General features: G+C 38.1%; 1 protein-coding gene across 2 annotated transcripts; it reads left to right on the top strand.

Annotated features, from left to right (window-relative positions):
- The first annotated feature begins 2821 nt into the window (after positions 1–2821).
- On the top strand, positions 2822–14085 carry zgc:153867 (uncharacterized protein LOC337226 homolog). 2 transcript variants are annotated; one of them, XM_063014886.1, is made up of 7 exons: positions 5200–5304; positions 6321–6348; positions 8330–8473; positions 8769–8942; positions 9121–9198; positions 9397–9439; positions 13611–14085. In XM_063014886.1, exons 1-6 carry the CDS (start codon positions 5302–5304, stop codon positions 9423–9425), a joined length of 456 nt encoding a protein of 151 aa, XP_062870956.1. In that variant the 5' UTR covers positions 5200–5301; the 3' UTR covers positions 9426–9439; positions 13611–14085. The 2 variants fall into 2 exon arrangements, with proteins under 2 accessions (XP_062870955.1, XP_062870956.1); XM_063014885.1 differs by lacking the exons at positions 5200–5304; positions 9397–9439 and adding an exon at positions 2822–2992.
- The last annotated feature ends 534 nt before the right edge of the window (positions 14086–14619 follow it).

A 14619-nucleotide genomic window follows, 5' to 3' on the forward strand; every position in this document is an offset into this window, starting at 1 on the left:
TTTATGGTCACTGTTTTGCCTACAACCAGTTAAGAATAAATGTAAATGCCAGGTGGGACACAGTTTAAACGAGGGGTGTCAAATAAAGCATTATAAAACGGATAGTCCCGGTCCTAAAATCTGAGCCGCGTTCAAAGCCGTTGTAAAGTCCCCAATAAACGCACACCTATGACCACCTCACATCATTCCATATTAATACGCCACTGAAAAGAAAAAGTGCATGTTATGTTCGCCCTCATGTTGCCTAACAACACTGTTAACGAACTACCTGGGGTCTCGAGAGACGGTGCGTTACTGCTATGATTTTATCACGGGGAAGGTTGTTTTGGCACGACGCGAAGCGGAGAGGGTCTCGAGTGGCTTATTGCTTTTATAAAACGGCGGTCAACATAAAATATAATAAAATACAACAATGTTCAATAAATAAATGTTTTTATTTACAAAAACACTTACAAAAAGCATTCTTCCGCGAAATCACGTAGTCCGTTAACAGTGTTGCTAGGCAACATGAGGGTGAACATAACATTAACTTTTTCTTTTCAGTGGCGTATTAATATGGAAAGATGTGAGGTGGTCATAGGTGTGCATTTATCGGGGATTTTACAACGGCTTCGAACGCAGCTCAGCCAATCAGATTTTAGGACCGGAACTATCCGTTTTATAAAGGATAATAAATCACACTGCTAAATCATTTCTTTAAGTGTCCACAAGCAGAATGTAAAAGGACCTTTAGCAGGATATTGTTACAATAGCTACCTTTACTTTAAGCTACCTTTACTTAAGTCTATTTACTCACTATTTTGTTGTTGAGAGGTGAAAGGGAACCTAAGTGGACTCAGAGAGAACATGCCAAATTTCACACAGTTTCTGAAAGGTAAGGATTGAACCCAGGACCCTGGAGATGTGTGAAGTGACTAAACCAAGGCTCATTCTTCATAAACGATGGATGGATGGATAGATGGATGGATGGATAGATTTGAATTGCATGTTTTTATAAATGCCATGGCTGTTATATTTCTTCTAATAAAACTTGTAATGTAATTTTCAAGACATTTCAACAAATGAAACTTGAAGGGAATATTAATGGTTTTAAGGAAGCTGGCTGTTTTTAGTTTAACAGTTTTGAAGTTGAAAGCCAAACTACTAACATACATAGTGAGTGAGTGAGTGAGTGGGTGATGAGACCCTGCTACAGTTATCCTGCTCTTTTAGAAAAGTTTCACATATTATCATAAATTTTCACTTGAACTTGTGGGCCATAATTTACCCGAATATTCACAAGGAGTTTACATGTGAATAATCACGTTCCATGAGTGAATTCCATGTAAATATTCACATGTGAATTTGATGTGACCTTCTTTGTAAGGATGTCCAAGATAAAGCTGTTAGTTAAATATGAAAGAAATATTAAAAGTAAATGCCACCACCTGGTGGTCACAGTTACGTATTGCATACTGTTTAATTCCTTGTCCACTCCACAAGGCAGAGCTATTTCCTGCAATAGAAATAAAGCAAAACCTAGTGGTAGATTCCATTCATTTATTCATTCATTATTTTTGTACCAACCGATTTATACTGGCCAATGTCATCGTCACTCTGAAACATGGCACTGGGCCACTGCATGATTCACCCACTTAACACTTGGGGACTTAAATACTTGGGGAGTATTTAAAATAGCCAGTCCAGTGTTTTTTTGTTTTTTGTTTTTGGGAAGTGGGAGGAAAGCTAAGAACCCAAAAGAAGACAATTCAGACATGAGGAGAACAGACTGCAACCAGAGGCGAAGATTGAACCCAGGTTCCAAGGTGAGGAGATGTCCTTCTACTAGGCACCTATAGCATATCTGAACAGTAAGAAAACTCAATACGTTTATTACTTTGTAAACTAGAGTATTACCTCCAGAGAATTAAATAGCACCCAGAGTTAAAGTTTGTGTTTGACTCATGTTGACAAAAAATAAACAGATCCTTCTTAAAATGTAATAACAAAATTGCTTCTCGGGCAGCACAGTCCTGGGTTAGCTTCAGGGTCATTTCTGTGTGGATTTTGCATGTTCTCCCTGTGCCTGCATGGGTTTTCTCTGGATGATCCAGTTTTTCTCCAACACGTCCAAAGGCATGCTGTCAGGCCAGCTAGCGCGCCCTAAAATCAAATGTATGTGTGTCCTGTGAAAAGTCTGGGGTATTTCCTGTTTTTCACCCAATGATTCAGATCCACTGTGACCCTGACCAGGATAAAGCAGATAAAGCAACTATTTATGGTTTAACTAAAAATCACAAAGTTTATTTAAATGTAATTACTGTTACATAATATTTCCCTGTACACACTTGTTACAATAGGAAAAGCTGTTTCCCTTTATAATTAATTATAGACATAGATATATTATATTAAATAATGTGAGCATCTATTACAACAATGCTTTTGTATAAAGATAGATAACCTAATAATATATTTGGCTATGCATGTCACAGACAGACACCCACACATGAATATGAATCTGAAATCGATAAAAACAAGCCGCAAGCTATAAAGCACTCTTTTTGACATCAGTACTACATACTCACTCGTCTGTACTTACTCCTACATCTTTTACACTCAGATTATATCACTGATCATCTGCCCAAATCTGCTACTCTCTCTACATCCTTTATTCCACCTCTCTCTTTCTGTCTCTCTCTCTCTCTCTCTCTCTCTCTCTCCCACTCACTGAGGGTACACTCCATCTGACACAGATTCTCTTATAGCTCACTGCTTCACATACCCATAGATATAACTCACAGATAGGAAAGAAGTACTGTACCTACAATTATACAATTATTAAATGGCACCAAAAAGGGAACCATCAATTAAGAAGTCGCCGTCAGGTGGAACACTACCAAGACTTGGACCTCCATTTCCTTCACCATCACCTGCACCCCCGAAACCAGCTCCAGAGCTCAAGCCGAGGCTACTACGTCCTTCTGACTCGCCGTTTGACCCGAGCACACTGGAGGTAAGTCATACATTCAGATAAAGCCGAATTATTCTATAAAGTATAGCTTTTGTTACATAATTCTTTATAAGATGATTTTCCTAATAACACAACCCAAGACTATAAAAAGCCAGAAGCTGCAAAACCCTTTGAGGATTTTTATTTATGCATATTGATCACCTGACAGAAATTGACACAGATAATCAATATCAATACATCGCTTTTCGAGACATTTTAGAGCACCACTGCTTATGAATAAAACATCAGAAGTCAATGTTGGCTTCTTAATTCCCCTCTCCAAGGCAAAAGAAAATCTGTGTCAACCCAGCCCCCATTTCTGAAGAGAATAGTATTGCTATTTTTAAGACTAGATATAGGGCACTTGTAAAACAGAGTCTGTCTTACACTGGTGTATCCCCTGTAATACCTAACCTTATGTATAAATAATAAATAGCATTTACTGATAACATCCTGAGATTCATACACATTTTATATTTATTCATACATGTTTAGATATGCTTGAATGTTCATAATGTAGTGTAATTTCTGAAGTGTGTATTAAGACATGGTATAACGTGTTAATCTTTACATATATTTGTGCACATATATGTGTTTCCTATCATGCAAAGTAACACCATCCCATCAGGATTGGTTAAATATTGCACATCAATTTTGTGACTGTCAACCTTATTCATTGGTCCATCTTTTCATCACCCTGTTACAGTTTCAAGTCAACTGTGTTAAGTATAATTAATAAGCATTAGTGCAAAACATGCACTAATAAAATAATTTTTATTTAAATTAGGAAGGCAGCTACAATATGTTCTACTTCACAGTATTTTGTTTTGTTTTTGTTGTTGTTGTTGTTTTTAGCGCTTTGCATAGAGCAACAGAGAGATATGTAGATTGACAGACAGTTAGCTAGTCTGGAAATTCAGCTAAAAAAATATGTATATATAATAAAATATAAACAAATGAAATACAAACAAGAATGAACAAATCACAGAGAAACTGTAATTTGTTTATTGTCATTGACAAATATGAGTTTTGACCCACCACAAGGTGCCAAACTTTCTAAGAGAATTGTCAATCAGTTTAAAAACAACGTCCTTGTATTATCAATATAACATTGCAAACAATTAAGGGAATCTAGAGAAATCTTAGTCCAAGGCCAGACACCACTATTGAATGCAAGTGACCTTAAGCTCTCAGACTGAATTGCACCAGTTCATGAGTTTTTTAGTCCCCACAGCATGGGTGTTTGTGTAAAGTCACAATTGACGCGGAGGCATATAACCGGGGTTTTACAGAAACCATCAAGGTGACATCTTTTCCTAAGAATCCCAGTTTTTTTTTCGGCAAGGCAATACCAGGCCTTATTATGCATGTGCTACAACAGCGTGTCCTTTGTAGACAAGCCTCTGTCCCATTTGCAGGCATCAAATTCTAAATTTGTTTATAATTACAAAAGACAATAAAGTTGGCCAGTAAAAACATTAAAAATCTTTTTTTTTTACTTTTGTCAGCTAAATAAATATTCAACATAGTTAACAAATCCAGACAAAACAAGATGCTAAAGGCATGCTATTAGTGCATTTTCAGCATTTAGTGGATGCTTTTATCCAAAGCAACTTACAGTACTGTGACAGTATACAGTCTAAGCAATTGAGGGTTAAGGGCCTTGCTCAAGGGCAACAGTGGCAACCTAGCAGTGGTGGGGCTTGAACCAGCAACCTTCTGATTAATTTTCCAGTACATTAACCACTAGGCCATAGCTTTCTGGTTTCTGGATGGACAATTATGAATTACCTATGTAAGACTTGCTGACAAATTATTTAAAAAAAAAAAAAAAAAAAAAAAAAAAAAAAAAAAAAAAAAAAAAAAAAGGTTTTAAATGCATTGTATCATTCTTTTGTGCATTTCACTTAATGTTTACCCAACACCTTTAAAAATGTGAAATAATGGGTCAAACTAAATGGTAGCTAAATATATTAAGACAAATTAATTATTTTCATTAGTTAAGTGTTATTAATAAAAAATTAGTTATAACACATTATAAAATGATACATTGAGAAACGCTTCAGGCTTAGTGCATTGACGGTAGGCGTACGCAAAACGTAATGACGTAGACCACACAGTCGTTTTGCAGATCTACAAATCATCTCTCTTCACAAGCGTATTCAGTTTCCTACCATGTAACTGTTCGGATTGTATATCGATTTGTGTTGAGAGTCGACTCCCTTCTCGTTACTGTTCCTCGTCTTTCTGTGTGAGAGAAGTCAGTAGACGGTTTTTTTCTTCACTCACAGTTCCTCTCCCGCTGTGCAGCCATGGTGAGTGTTTTAATAGTACCTAGACAGGTTAAGTTTACTAAACGTTAAGTTAAGCTAGTTAATGTTATATATAGGTATATTAAATAGTTATATTCGTCTTGGATGTTCGCTTTTTACCTAGCCGGTTTAGCTTAGTTCATTAGCTTTGGCGCTAGCCTTCAAAAGTAGCTAGCTCTCTGGGCTGTGTCGCATACTACATACTACTGTACTAATAAGTATATAAGTGTAACAGTGTTAGTGGGCTCGTTTAACATACTATTTAGTACGATAGTATGCGGAGCCGAAACTTCGGATTAGTTAGCAAAACTAGCTAGCTTGTGTTCTATGTAAATGGGCTTAACTTGAGTAGTTAGTCGTGTTTTGTGTGAAATGTGTATTTTACTTATATGACGGTATGTTTTGTACATTCTCAGGCGTGTAGCTAGTAGTTAATCGTGGTGTTTCCGTGTCTACTTGATTGTTAGTTGTTTACAGTAAAGTCACTGTGTTCATTACTGTTAAACTTTTTAATCGATTATATAGCATATTAGTTAAAGTAAAATGTCTCATTCCTTTGTATAACAAATAGGAGAAGAACTTTACTTCTTAAATGCTACAGTACATAGTGTTTTCTTAGTAAAATAATTAGTAGTTGTCCTGGAAAGCCTTGAGGCACTATTTACTAAAGTAAAAATGTGTATTTACTTGCTCCTTGCAACCATCAAAATAATCTGCACTAGAGAACTGAATATAAATAATAAAATAAATTCTTATTCGAGTTGCCTACAAGAACATATTTTGGCCAGTGAGGTCTCCAAATTATTTAATGCTTGGAAGTTGCTTATAGCTTTTTTTAAAAACCTGGATAAATGCTAAAAACAATTTGATACTAAGGTTCAATCAACCAAGGATTAATTACAGGATTATCTGATGAAACTTACCCTCTTCACTAGTAAGCTTTAGATTCATTTTGTATTTGCTTGATTATCTAGTATTATATACCATTTCACATCCATCCATCACTTTGTCTTATACAGTCCGACTTCTCAGAAGATCAAATTTCTGGTGAGTTGTGTCTTCAATTGCATGCCATCCCTGTTTCATCGTCCCACGTTTCCTTTCTTATTTCCTTAGCCTCACTTGCTTCATGTCATGTCAGTTATTTACTTTATCTTTATAAATCTTTCACGCCTCTTGCTATTTTCTTGTTTTCGTTGTATTTTTCTCTCTTTATTTTTTTTTTTACATCCTCTCCAGATTGAGTTTAACTTGGATCAGATACATGGTGAGTGCTTAAAAGTGTAGCACATCGCCTTTTGCAAGTACAAACTTGCAGTGTCCTTGTCTTGGTGAGCTGTTTTTGTTTAAGTGCTGATAATGTCTGCATGAGGCTTTTCGAGTCTAGTATAGGTCACAGCTCGCTTAAGAAAGTTTAATGTCGTATGCATGGACTTCATTTTATATAATTTAGCTTTGAAAGTGTTTGTGACAATCAGAACATTGGAACTGGTTTTATTTTACATTAGGAAGTCCAGCTTTGTGTCTGGTTCTAGCATGCTAGGGTGTGTCTGACAGGAAGCAGACTGTCATTTCCCCAGCTGTTAACACTTTACTGTGCAGTTTCTTTAAAATAGTTTAACATGCAGCTTTAATCTTACGTTCCTCATCAAACTAATCCAATTTCTTTATATTGTTCTGTATGTATATCTCACCCAGTCACTTATATCAGAACAAGTTTGCATATCTCCAGTGCTTGTTGCAGTTAGGACCCTTTTTAGGTGACTGATCTTTCTGTTTAATTCCCTTGTCTGGTTTGTTTGTTTAAAGATGTTTGACAGAATGCTGCACACTATCCTGTGCGATCCAGTGCCTTATATGGTTAAAGCACATATTTCCAAGCTGACGGGGAACAGCCACATTCCAGTGAGCAGGAAGCTCAACAAAACAGAGTTATCTGTGGAGGAGGGCAATCCCAGGCAATTCGTTCTTAGTTTTAGAGAAATCAGTCGCTGTAAAACATGTTTAGTAATTAATTTACACCTAAGAAAAAGTATATACATTGATATTTTTAAAATTATCTTTCTAATTGTATACTTTTTATTGATGTATATTCCTCTTTATGCAAAGCTATAGTACTGTACATTATGAGCAAAGTATTTTCCTCTGAAAGTACAGGCTCAAGAAATATTTTAATGTAGAGTTTATGTATAGATCAGCATATTCTGTAAAAGCATTCTGTAATTCAGCTGACACACCAGACCACAGTTGTTGCATTCCATTGAGCAGGATCAGTCAATAGGTGTACAGGTGTGTCAGGCATTTAAGATAATTGTTTTAAGGACAGCATCACTTGTAAAGAGGTGTGTCTTATGTTGCATTTAATTATTTATGCTGTTTAACTAGTAAAATTTTACTTCTAAATTACTAAGAGTTTACTTGTAGGCTGGAGTGGTGGAAATCTTTAAGCATCTGAGCATTAAAAATAAAGTATTATTGATGGATTGTAAATGTTATTTCATAGTTGCATTAGATTATGATTTCATGAGAGTTGTAGAAACTAGAATAGTTTTGACTCAAGAGCAATGAGCCTTTAATCTCAATAGTTTATTAAATAGTTCCAGAAGAACAGTATTTTTTTGGGCTACATTTTTTAGCCTTTTTAAGACTTTTTTTTCTATTTATCTTTTGCTAATGTGCCTTTAATGAAAGGTAGCAGAACAAATAAACTTTTCTACTATTCATTTAAAATACCTGGATTAATATGAAGAGTCACTTGAGTAATGAGGAGCCACTGTGCCAGTATTCATGCTACAAAGAGCCAGATGTTAAGCAGTTGAGTAGAGGCAGCACATTTTCCATGGATTTTTTAGTTATTTTTAATTAGCATACATCAGTGCATGTATATAATCTTGCTTTACAGTTATTTCACTAAATCCTTTAGCCCCTCTACTTTGGTCTGATTTTGCATGCTGCAACACTATTTCTTTCTCTTTATCCCTTTGTTATGCTTGTACATGCATTCAACTTTTGTCACTGTTGTCCACAGACTTTAAAGAAGCCTTCCTCCTGTTCGATCGGACAGGAGATGGGAGGATCAGCTTTAGTCAGTGCGGGGACGTGATGAGGGCCCTTGGACAGAACCCAGTCAATGCTGAAGTGCTGAAGGTTCTAGGAAACCCCAAAGCTGAGGGTAGGTTTTAAAATACTGCAATGCATTTTAACTGTTTATTTGCTAAATTTAACATATTCAGTTGGGGAAGGGTTGTAGGTGATGTACAACAGTTAAGGAGCCTTAATTATGACATTAGCAGACAAATATGAACATGAAAACAAGAATCAGAAACAACTTGGAAATATTGATGTATATTTAGAGAAATGAAAATCAATGTCAGTAAAGTAAGCTGTTATTATAAGTTATTTAAATGGTGTCATTTTATTCGTTTCTGTTTGTACATATGTTCATAGTTTTTGCATTTTAATTCCAGAGATGAACAGCAGAATGTTGGACTTTGAGCAATTCCTGCCCATGCTTCAGGCCATTGCAAAGAACAAAGATCAGGGCTCCTTTGAGGACTTCGTGGAGGGACTGCGGGTCTTTGACAAGGAGGGCAACGGCACAGTAATGGGTGCTGAGTTGCGTCATGTTCTTACTACACTGGGTAGGCTACCCTCTCCACAGTAAAGATATTTTTAACCAATAACTGAATGTTATTAGTTGACACAACTGATTTCAGGTCCTTGCACTGCTGTTGCACATGTAAATGTATGAGATGTTGGGAGCCCAACAGTTGGAATATCTTTGCATCAAGGGATAAATAAAATACAATTTCCCTCTAGGGGAGAAGATGTCTGAAGATGAGGTTGAAACACTCCTGGCAGGACATGAGGATGCCAACGGCTGCATCAACTATGAAGGTATGTAGTTCAGATGACAATATTAAAGCAAAAGCCAGTGTTCTGACTACAATCGGCTGTTCACATGTATGTTCTGTACTCTATGTTGTTGTCTGTGCACCGATTTACAAAAACAACATATTTATTATGTAAAGGAAATGCATTTTGAATACCTGTTTTTGGGGGGTAAATGTCATAACCTTTGCTGGTTTTCCACAGCTTTTGTTCGTCACATCATGTCCGGCTGAGAGGCGTCTCAGGAGTACGTCTTTCCCTGCCATCAGCACGTATATTATAAGACACTTTGATCCAGACTCGCTTATATTCTTTAATACAAGCACACATGCCTGCACAGGATGCGCTTTGAGCACCATTACAGATTCTGTTGTAACACTTAACATCTTATTAAATAGAGCCGGTTTGTTTTCAATGGTTTGATGCTCTTTTTGCCTCGCTAAGGTGTGTCTGTGGTGCAGTGTGCCTGTATTTTGTTCTGGGTCTGGATCAAGCTGTCGTTAAAGGCTGGTGTGGTGGTTTGGCTTGTTGAATACTGTAGCAGAACTGTCTGGCCACTCTATAGCCCCTGGCTGCAGCACGCTCTGTACATGCATCTGGCCCAACGCTGCCATGGTCACAAGGGCTCTGCTGGTTTAGATTTACACTACACACTGTCATGAGCAATTAATGACAACGCACAGCTTGAAGGAATTACAGTAGGGATCTACAATAGCTGCAACAAAGAGACTGTCTGTTTTCAAAACTTGTTAATGTGTCACTCTGGTGATAAACGTTTATAGTTTCTTCAGTACTATTCAAAACTAGCAATATTAAATGGGAAAATAGGCAGTAGCTGGTGCTCTCCCACCTTAAAAAACAAATATAATGGTATATAAGAGTACAAATAGCAAAATTTACAGCATCACTAATTTGGTGTGCAATCCAGTTTTATTTTGTATATTTATTTTCTGACTTTTTGGTGCCAAAACTGGGCAGGTACCAAAAACCATTTAACTGGAACAGCTGAATTTGGTCTAATAGCAAATGTATAAAATAATTTTACGTTGAGAAAGCACTTTGTCTCTTCCACCCATAGCTTGCTGGTGCAGTGAAAATGGTTTTAATATGTGGCACATTGATGGGTTAAATACTGTACGTTCTCCCAAGGCTTTCAAAGTAGCACAGTTGCTTTATTATTGATTTTACTAACCAACCAATGGTGGTCATGTGCTGTATTTTTGCTGCTCTTTTACTTTTTCCTGATTGTTATCTGGGCTGTACAAACCTTCTGTACTCTTCTCTAATCTTGACTTCTAGAGGAAAACCTGGAGGAGATTTCTATCTCAAACTTTTTCTTGAATTCTAGGCCTGGTGAAAGTCTTAGTAGAAATAGCTGTGGTTTAATTTTGGTGCTAATGGGAATGTTTTGGGAGAGCTTCCATCTACAACAAGATTCACAGGACAAACACAACTGTAGAGATTTATGTACTTAAAAATTTAAATGACATTGAAAAAAATGTGGCTGGGTAAAAACAGGTAAACTTAATGTAATGTCATCTCAGGGCGGGTGGCATGATGGCTAAGTGGGTAGCACTTGCCTCACAGCAAGAAGGTCCTGGGTTCGATCCCCAGGTGAGGCGGTCCGGATCCTTTCTGTGTGGAGCATGTTCTCCCTGTGTCTGCGTGGGTTTACTTCGGGTGCTTCGGTAACTACAGTTTCTGTCTTGGATGTAACCGAAGGGTGTGGTTGGCCACAGGAGCTTCTTTGCATCAGGCTAGACAAATCGTATTCTAATGGACCTCACATTTTGCACCATATTAGTCATGATGGAACAGGAAAGGGTCTTTCCCCAAACTTTAAAGCATATAATTTATTTTATATAGATATTTATTTAATTTCATATATATACGTATATATATATATATATATATATATATATATATATATATATATATATATATATATATATATATATATATATATATACAGGGGTTGGACAATGAAACTGAAACACCTGGTTTTAGACCACAATAATTTATTAGTATGGTGTAGGGCCTCCTTTTGCGGCCAATACAGCGTCAATTCGTCTTGGAAATGACATATACAAGTCCTGCACAGTGGTCAGAGGGATTTTAAGCCATTCTTCTTGCAGGATAGTGGCCAGGTCACTACGTGATGCTGGTGGAGGAAAACGTTTCCTGACTCGCTTCTCCAAAACACCCCAAAGTGGCTCAATAATTTTTAGATCTGGTGACTGTGCAGGCCATGGGAGATGTTCAACTTCACTTTCATGTTCATCAAACCAATCTTTCACCAGTCTTGCTGTGTGTATTGGTGCATTGTCATCCTGATACACGGCACCGCCATTGGATGCACATGGTCCTCCAGAATGGTTCGGTAGTCCTTGGCAGTGACGCGCCCATCTAGCACAAGTATTGGGCCAAGGGAATGCCATGATATGGCAGCCCAAACCATCACTGATCCACCCCCATGCAACAGTCTGGGTGGTACGCTTCTTTGGGGCTTCTCCACACCGTAACTTTCCTGGATGTGGGGAAAACAGTAAAGGTGGACTCATCAGAGAACAATACATGTTTCACATTGTCCACAGCCCAAGATTTGCGCTCCTTGCACCATTGAAACCGACGTTTGGCATTGGCACGAGTGACCAAAGGTTTGGCTATAGCAGCCCGGCCGTGTATATTGACCCTGTTGAGCTCCCGACGGACAGTTCTGGTGGAAACAGGAGAGTTGAGGTGCACATTTAATTCTGCCGTGATTTGGGCAGCCGTGGTTTTATGTTTTTTGGATACAATCCGGGTTAGCACCCGAACATCCCTTTCAGACAGCTTCCTCTTGCGTCCACAGTTAATCCTGTTGGATGTGGTTTGTCCTTCTTGGTGGTATGCTGACATTACCCTGGATACCGTGGCGCTTGATACATCACAAAGACTTGCTGTCTTGGTCACAGATGCGCCAGCAAGACGTGCACCAACAATTTGTCCTCTTTTGAACTCTGGTATGTCACCCATAATGTTGTGTGCATTGCAATATTTTGAGCAAAACTGTGCTCTTACCCTGCTAATTGAACCTTCACACTCTGCAAAATATTGCAATGCACACAACATTATGGGTGACATACCAGAGTTCAAAAGAGGACAAATTGTTGGTGCACGTCTTGCTGGTGCATCTGTGACCAAGACAGCAAGTCTTTGTGACGTATCAAGAGCCACGGTATCCAGGGTAATGTCAGCATACCACCAAGAAGGACAAACCACATCCAACAGGATTAACTGTGGACGCAAGAGGAAGCTGTCTGAAAGGGATGTTCGGGTGCTAACCCGGATTGTATCCAAAAAACATAAAACCACGGCTGCCCAAATCACGGCAGAATTAAATGTGCACCTCAACTCTCCTGTTTCCACCAGAACTGTCCGTCGGGAGCTCCACAGGGTCAATATACACGGCCGGGCTGCTATAGCCAAACCTTTGGTCACTCGTGCCGATGCCAAACGTCGGTTTCAATGGTGCAAGGAGCGCAAATCTTGGGCTGTGGACAATGTGAAACATGTATTGTTCTCTGATGAGTCCACCTTTACTGTTTTCCCCACATCCAGGAAAGTTACGGTGTGGAGAAGCCCCAAAGAAGCGTACCACCCAGACTGTTGCATGCCCAGAGTGAAGCATGGGGGTGGATCAGTGATGGTTTGGGCTGCCATATCATGGCATTCCCTTGGCCCAATACTTGTGCTAGATGGGCGCGTCACTGCCAAGGACTACCGAACCATTCTGGAGGACCATGTGCATCCAATGGCGGTGCCGTGTATCAGGATGACAATGCACCAATACACACAGCAAGACTGGTGAAAGATTGGTCTGATGAACATGAAAGTGAAGTTGAACATCTCCCATGGCCTGCACAGTCACCAGATCTAAATATTATTGAGCCGCTTTGGGGTGTTTTGGAGAAGCGAGTCAGGAAACGTTTTCCTCCACCAGCATCACGTAGTGACCTGGCCACTATCCTGCAAGAAGAATGGCTTAAAATCCCTCTGACCACTGTGCAGGACTTGTATATGTCATTTCCAAGACGAATTGACGCTGTATTGGCCGCAAAAGGAGGCCCTACACCATACTAATAAATTGTTGTGGTCTAAAACCAAGGTGTTTCAGTTATTTTGTCCAACCCCTGTATATATAGATAGATATATAGATAGATAGATAGATAGATAGATAGATAGATAGAGAGATAGAGAGAGAGAGAGAGAGAGAGAGAGAGAGAGAGAATCAAAAATAAAACCAGATCAAGAACACAAACCATGTTTATGTTCATAGGTTATGCAGTGTGTGACATGTTGTAGATGGAAGCCTCTTTCTTCTCCTAAATGATTTACTGTGTTTGTGTCCTAAATTTGTTTCTCTTGTTTTATTGCAGAACTCGTACGGATGGTCATGAATGGCTGAAGATAAAGAAACTGTTTCTTCCATTTGTTTGTGTGTCTTTATGTAAACACTTTCGTTCATTCCCATCAAATATTGTTTGCATCTATTTCACTTTTCCTCCACGTTCTGTTTTCACTTATTTGTTTTTTTTTTATTTTCATAAGTGCCTTTATGGTCCCTAGTAAAGATAGCATCAAACAACATATTATATAACTCCTCTCCACACTGTCCAGTAGTGTTAAAGCACATGAAGCTGCATGTAAAAACTCTGGCAATAAAACCTCCTCATGCAGCTCAGTCTCATTGTAACATTCATAGATGCAATACAGCCAATCAGTCCTCAGGTCCAGTTAACACAGAGAACTGTAACATCTAAACTGTCGGCTTTCAGAATGTGAGCTTAACACTTCCAAGTTTTGCTCTCTGAACGTTTGGGTATTAAAATAATAATATCTTTTAAAAAATAACATTTGTGTTGATTTATTTCTACATATTTGTATGTACTGTGTTTAAATGTAAACGTGAGATGCCAAATGGTGTAGAAATTCAGGCCCTCAAAATCTAGCTGCTTTGTGCAGCCTTTGTAAACAGATGGCGCCACAGTCACATTTTATCTGTCAGAATGGACTCTCTCAGTAAATGAACACCAGTCACTGTTTTTATGTGTGTTTAGATCATGTTAAATCACCTTAATCATTGATAACGTAGCTGATTAGTTTCTAACACCATTAATTAACACTTTTGTTTAGAACCTACAGTGACAAATTTCAATAATTACACTAGATGTAATTAGGATTTATGTAGACACAATAGTATGTAGACACTCCTGATATTAATGAATTCATGTGTTTTAGCCACACACTGTTCACAAGTGTAGAAAAATAATTATTTATATAATAATTTATATAAAAAAAAGTTTCCAGTTTGTGGCAACAGATAAGGGAAGGCCCTTTCCTGTTCCAGCATTTCTGTGCCCCTTTGCACAAAGTGAGGTCCATAAA

Source organism: Trichomycterus rosablanca, chromosome 19, assembly GCF_030014385.1.
Source record: "Trichomycterus rosablanca isolate fTriRos1 chromosome 19, fTriRos1.hap1, whole genome shotgun sequence".
Lineage (NCBI taxonomy): Eukaryota > Metazoa > Chordata > Actinopteri > Siluriformes > Trichomycteridae > Trichomycterus > Trichomycterus rosablanca.

Bases quoted from the DNA above. Each gene is read 5' to 3' on its own strand.
- zgc:153867 (XM_063014885.1), top strand. From the start codon at position 2,822: ATGGCACCAAAAAGGGAACCATCAATTAAGAAGTCGCCGTCAGGTGGA. The intron at 6,349-8,329 runs GTGAGTTGTGTC...TGTTGTCCACAG, and splicing joins CTCAGAAGATCAAATTTCTG to ACTTTAAAGAAGCCTTCCTC. The intron at 8,943-9,120 runs GTAGGCTACCCT...ATTTCCCTCTAG, and splicing joins TCATGTTCTTACTACACTGG to GGGAGAAGATGTCTGAAGAT.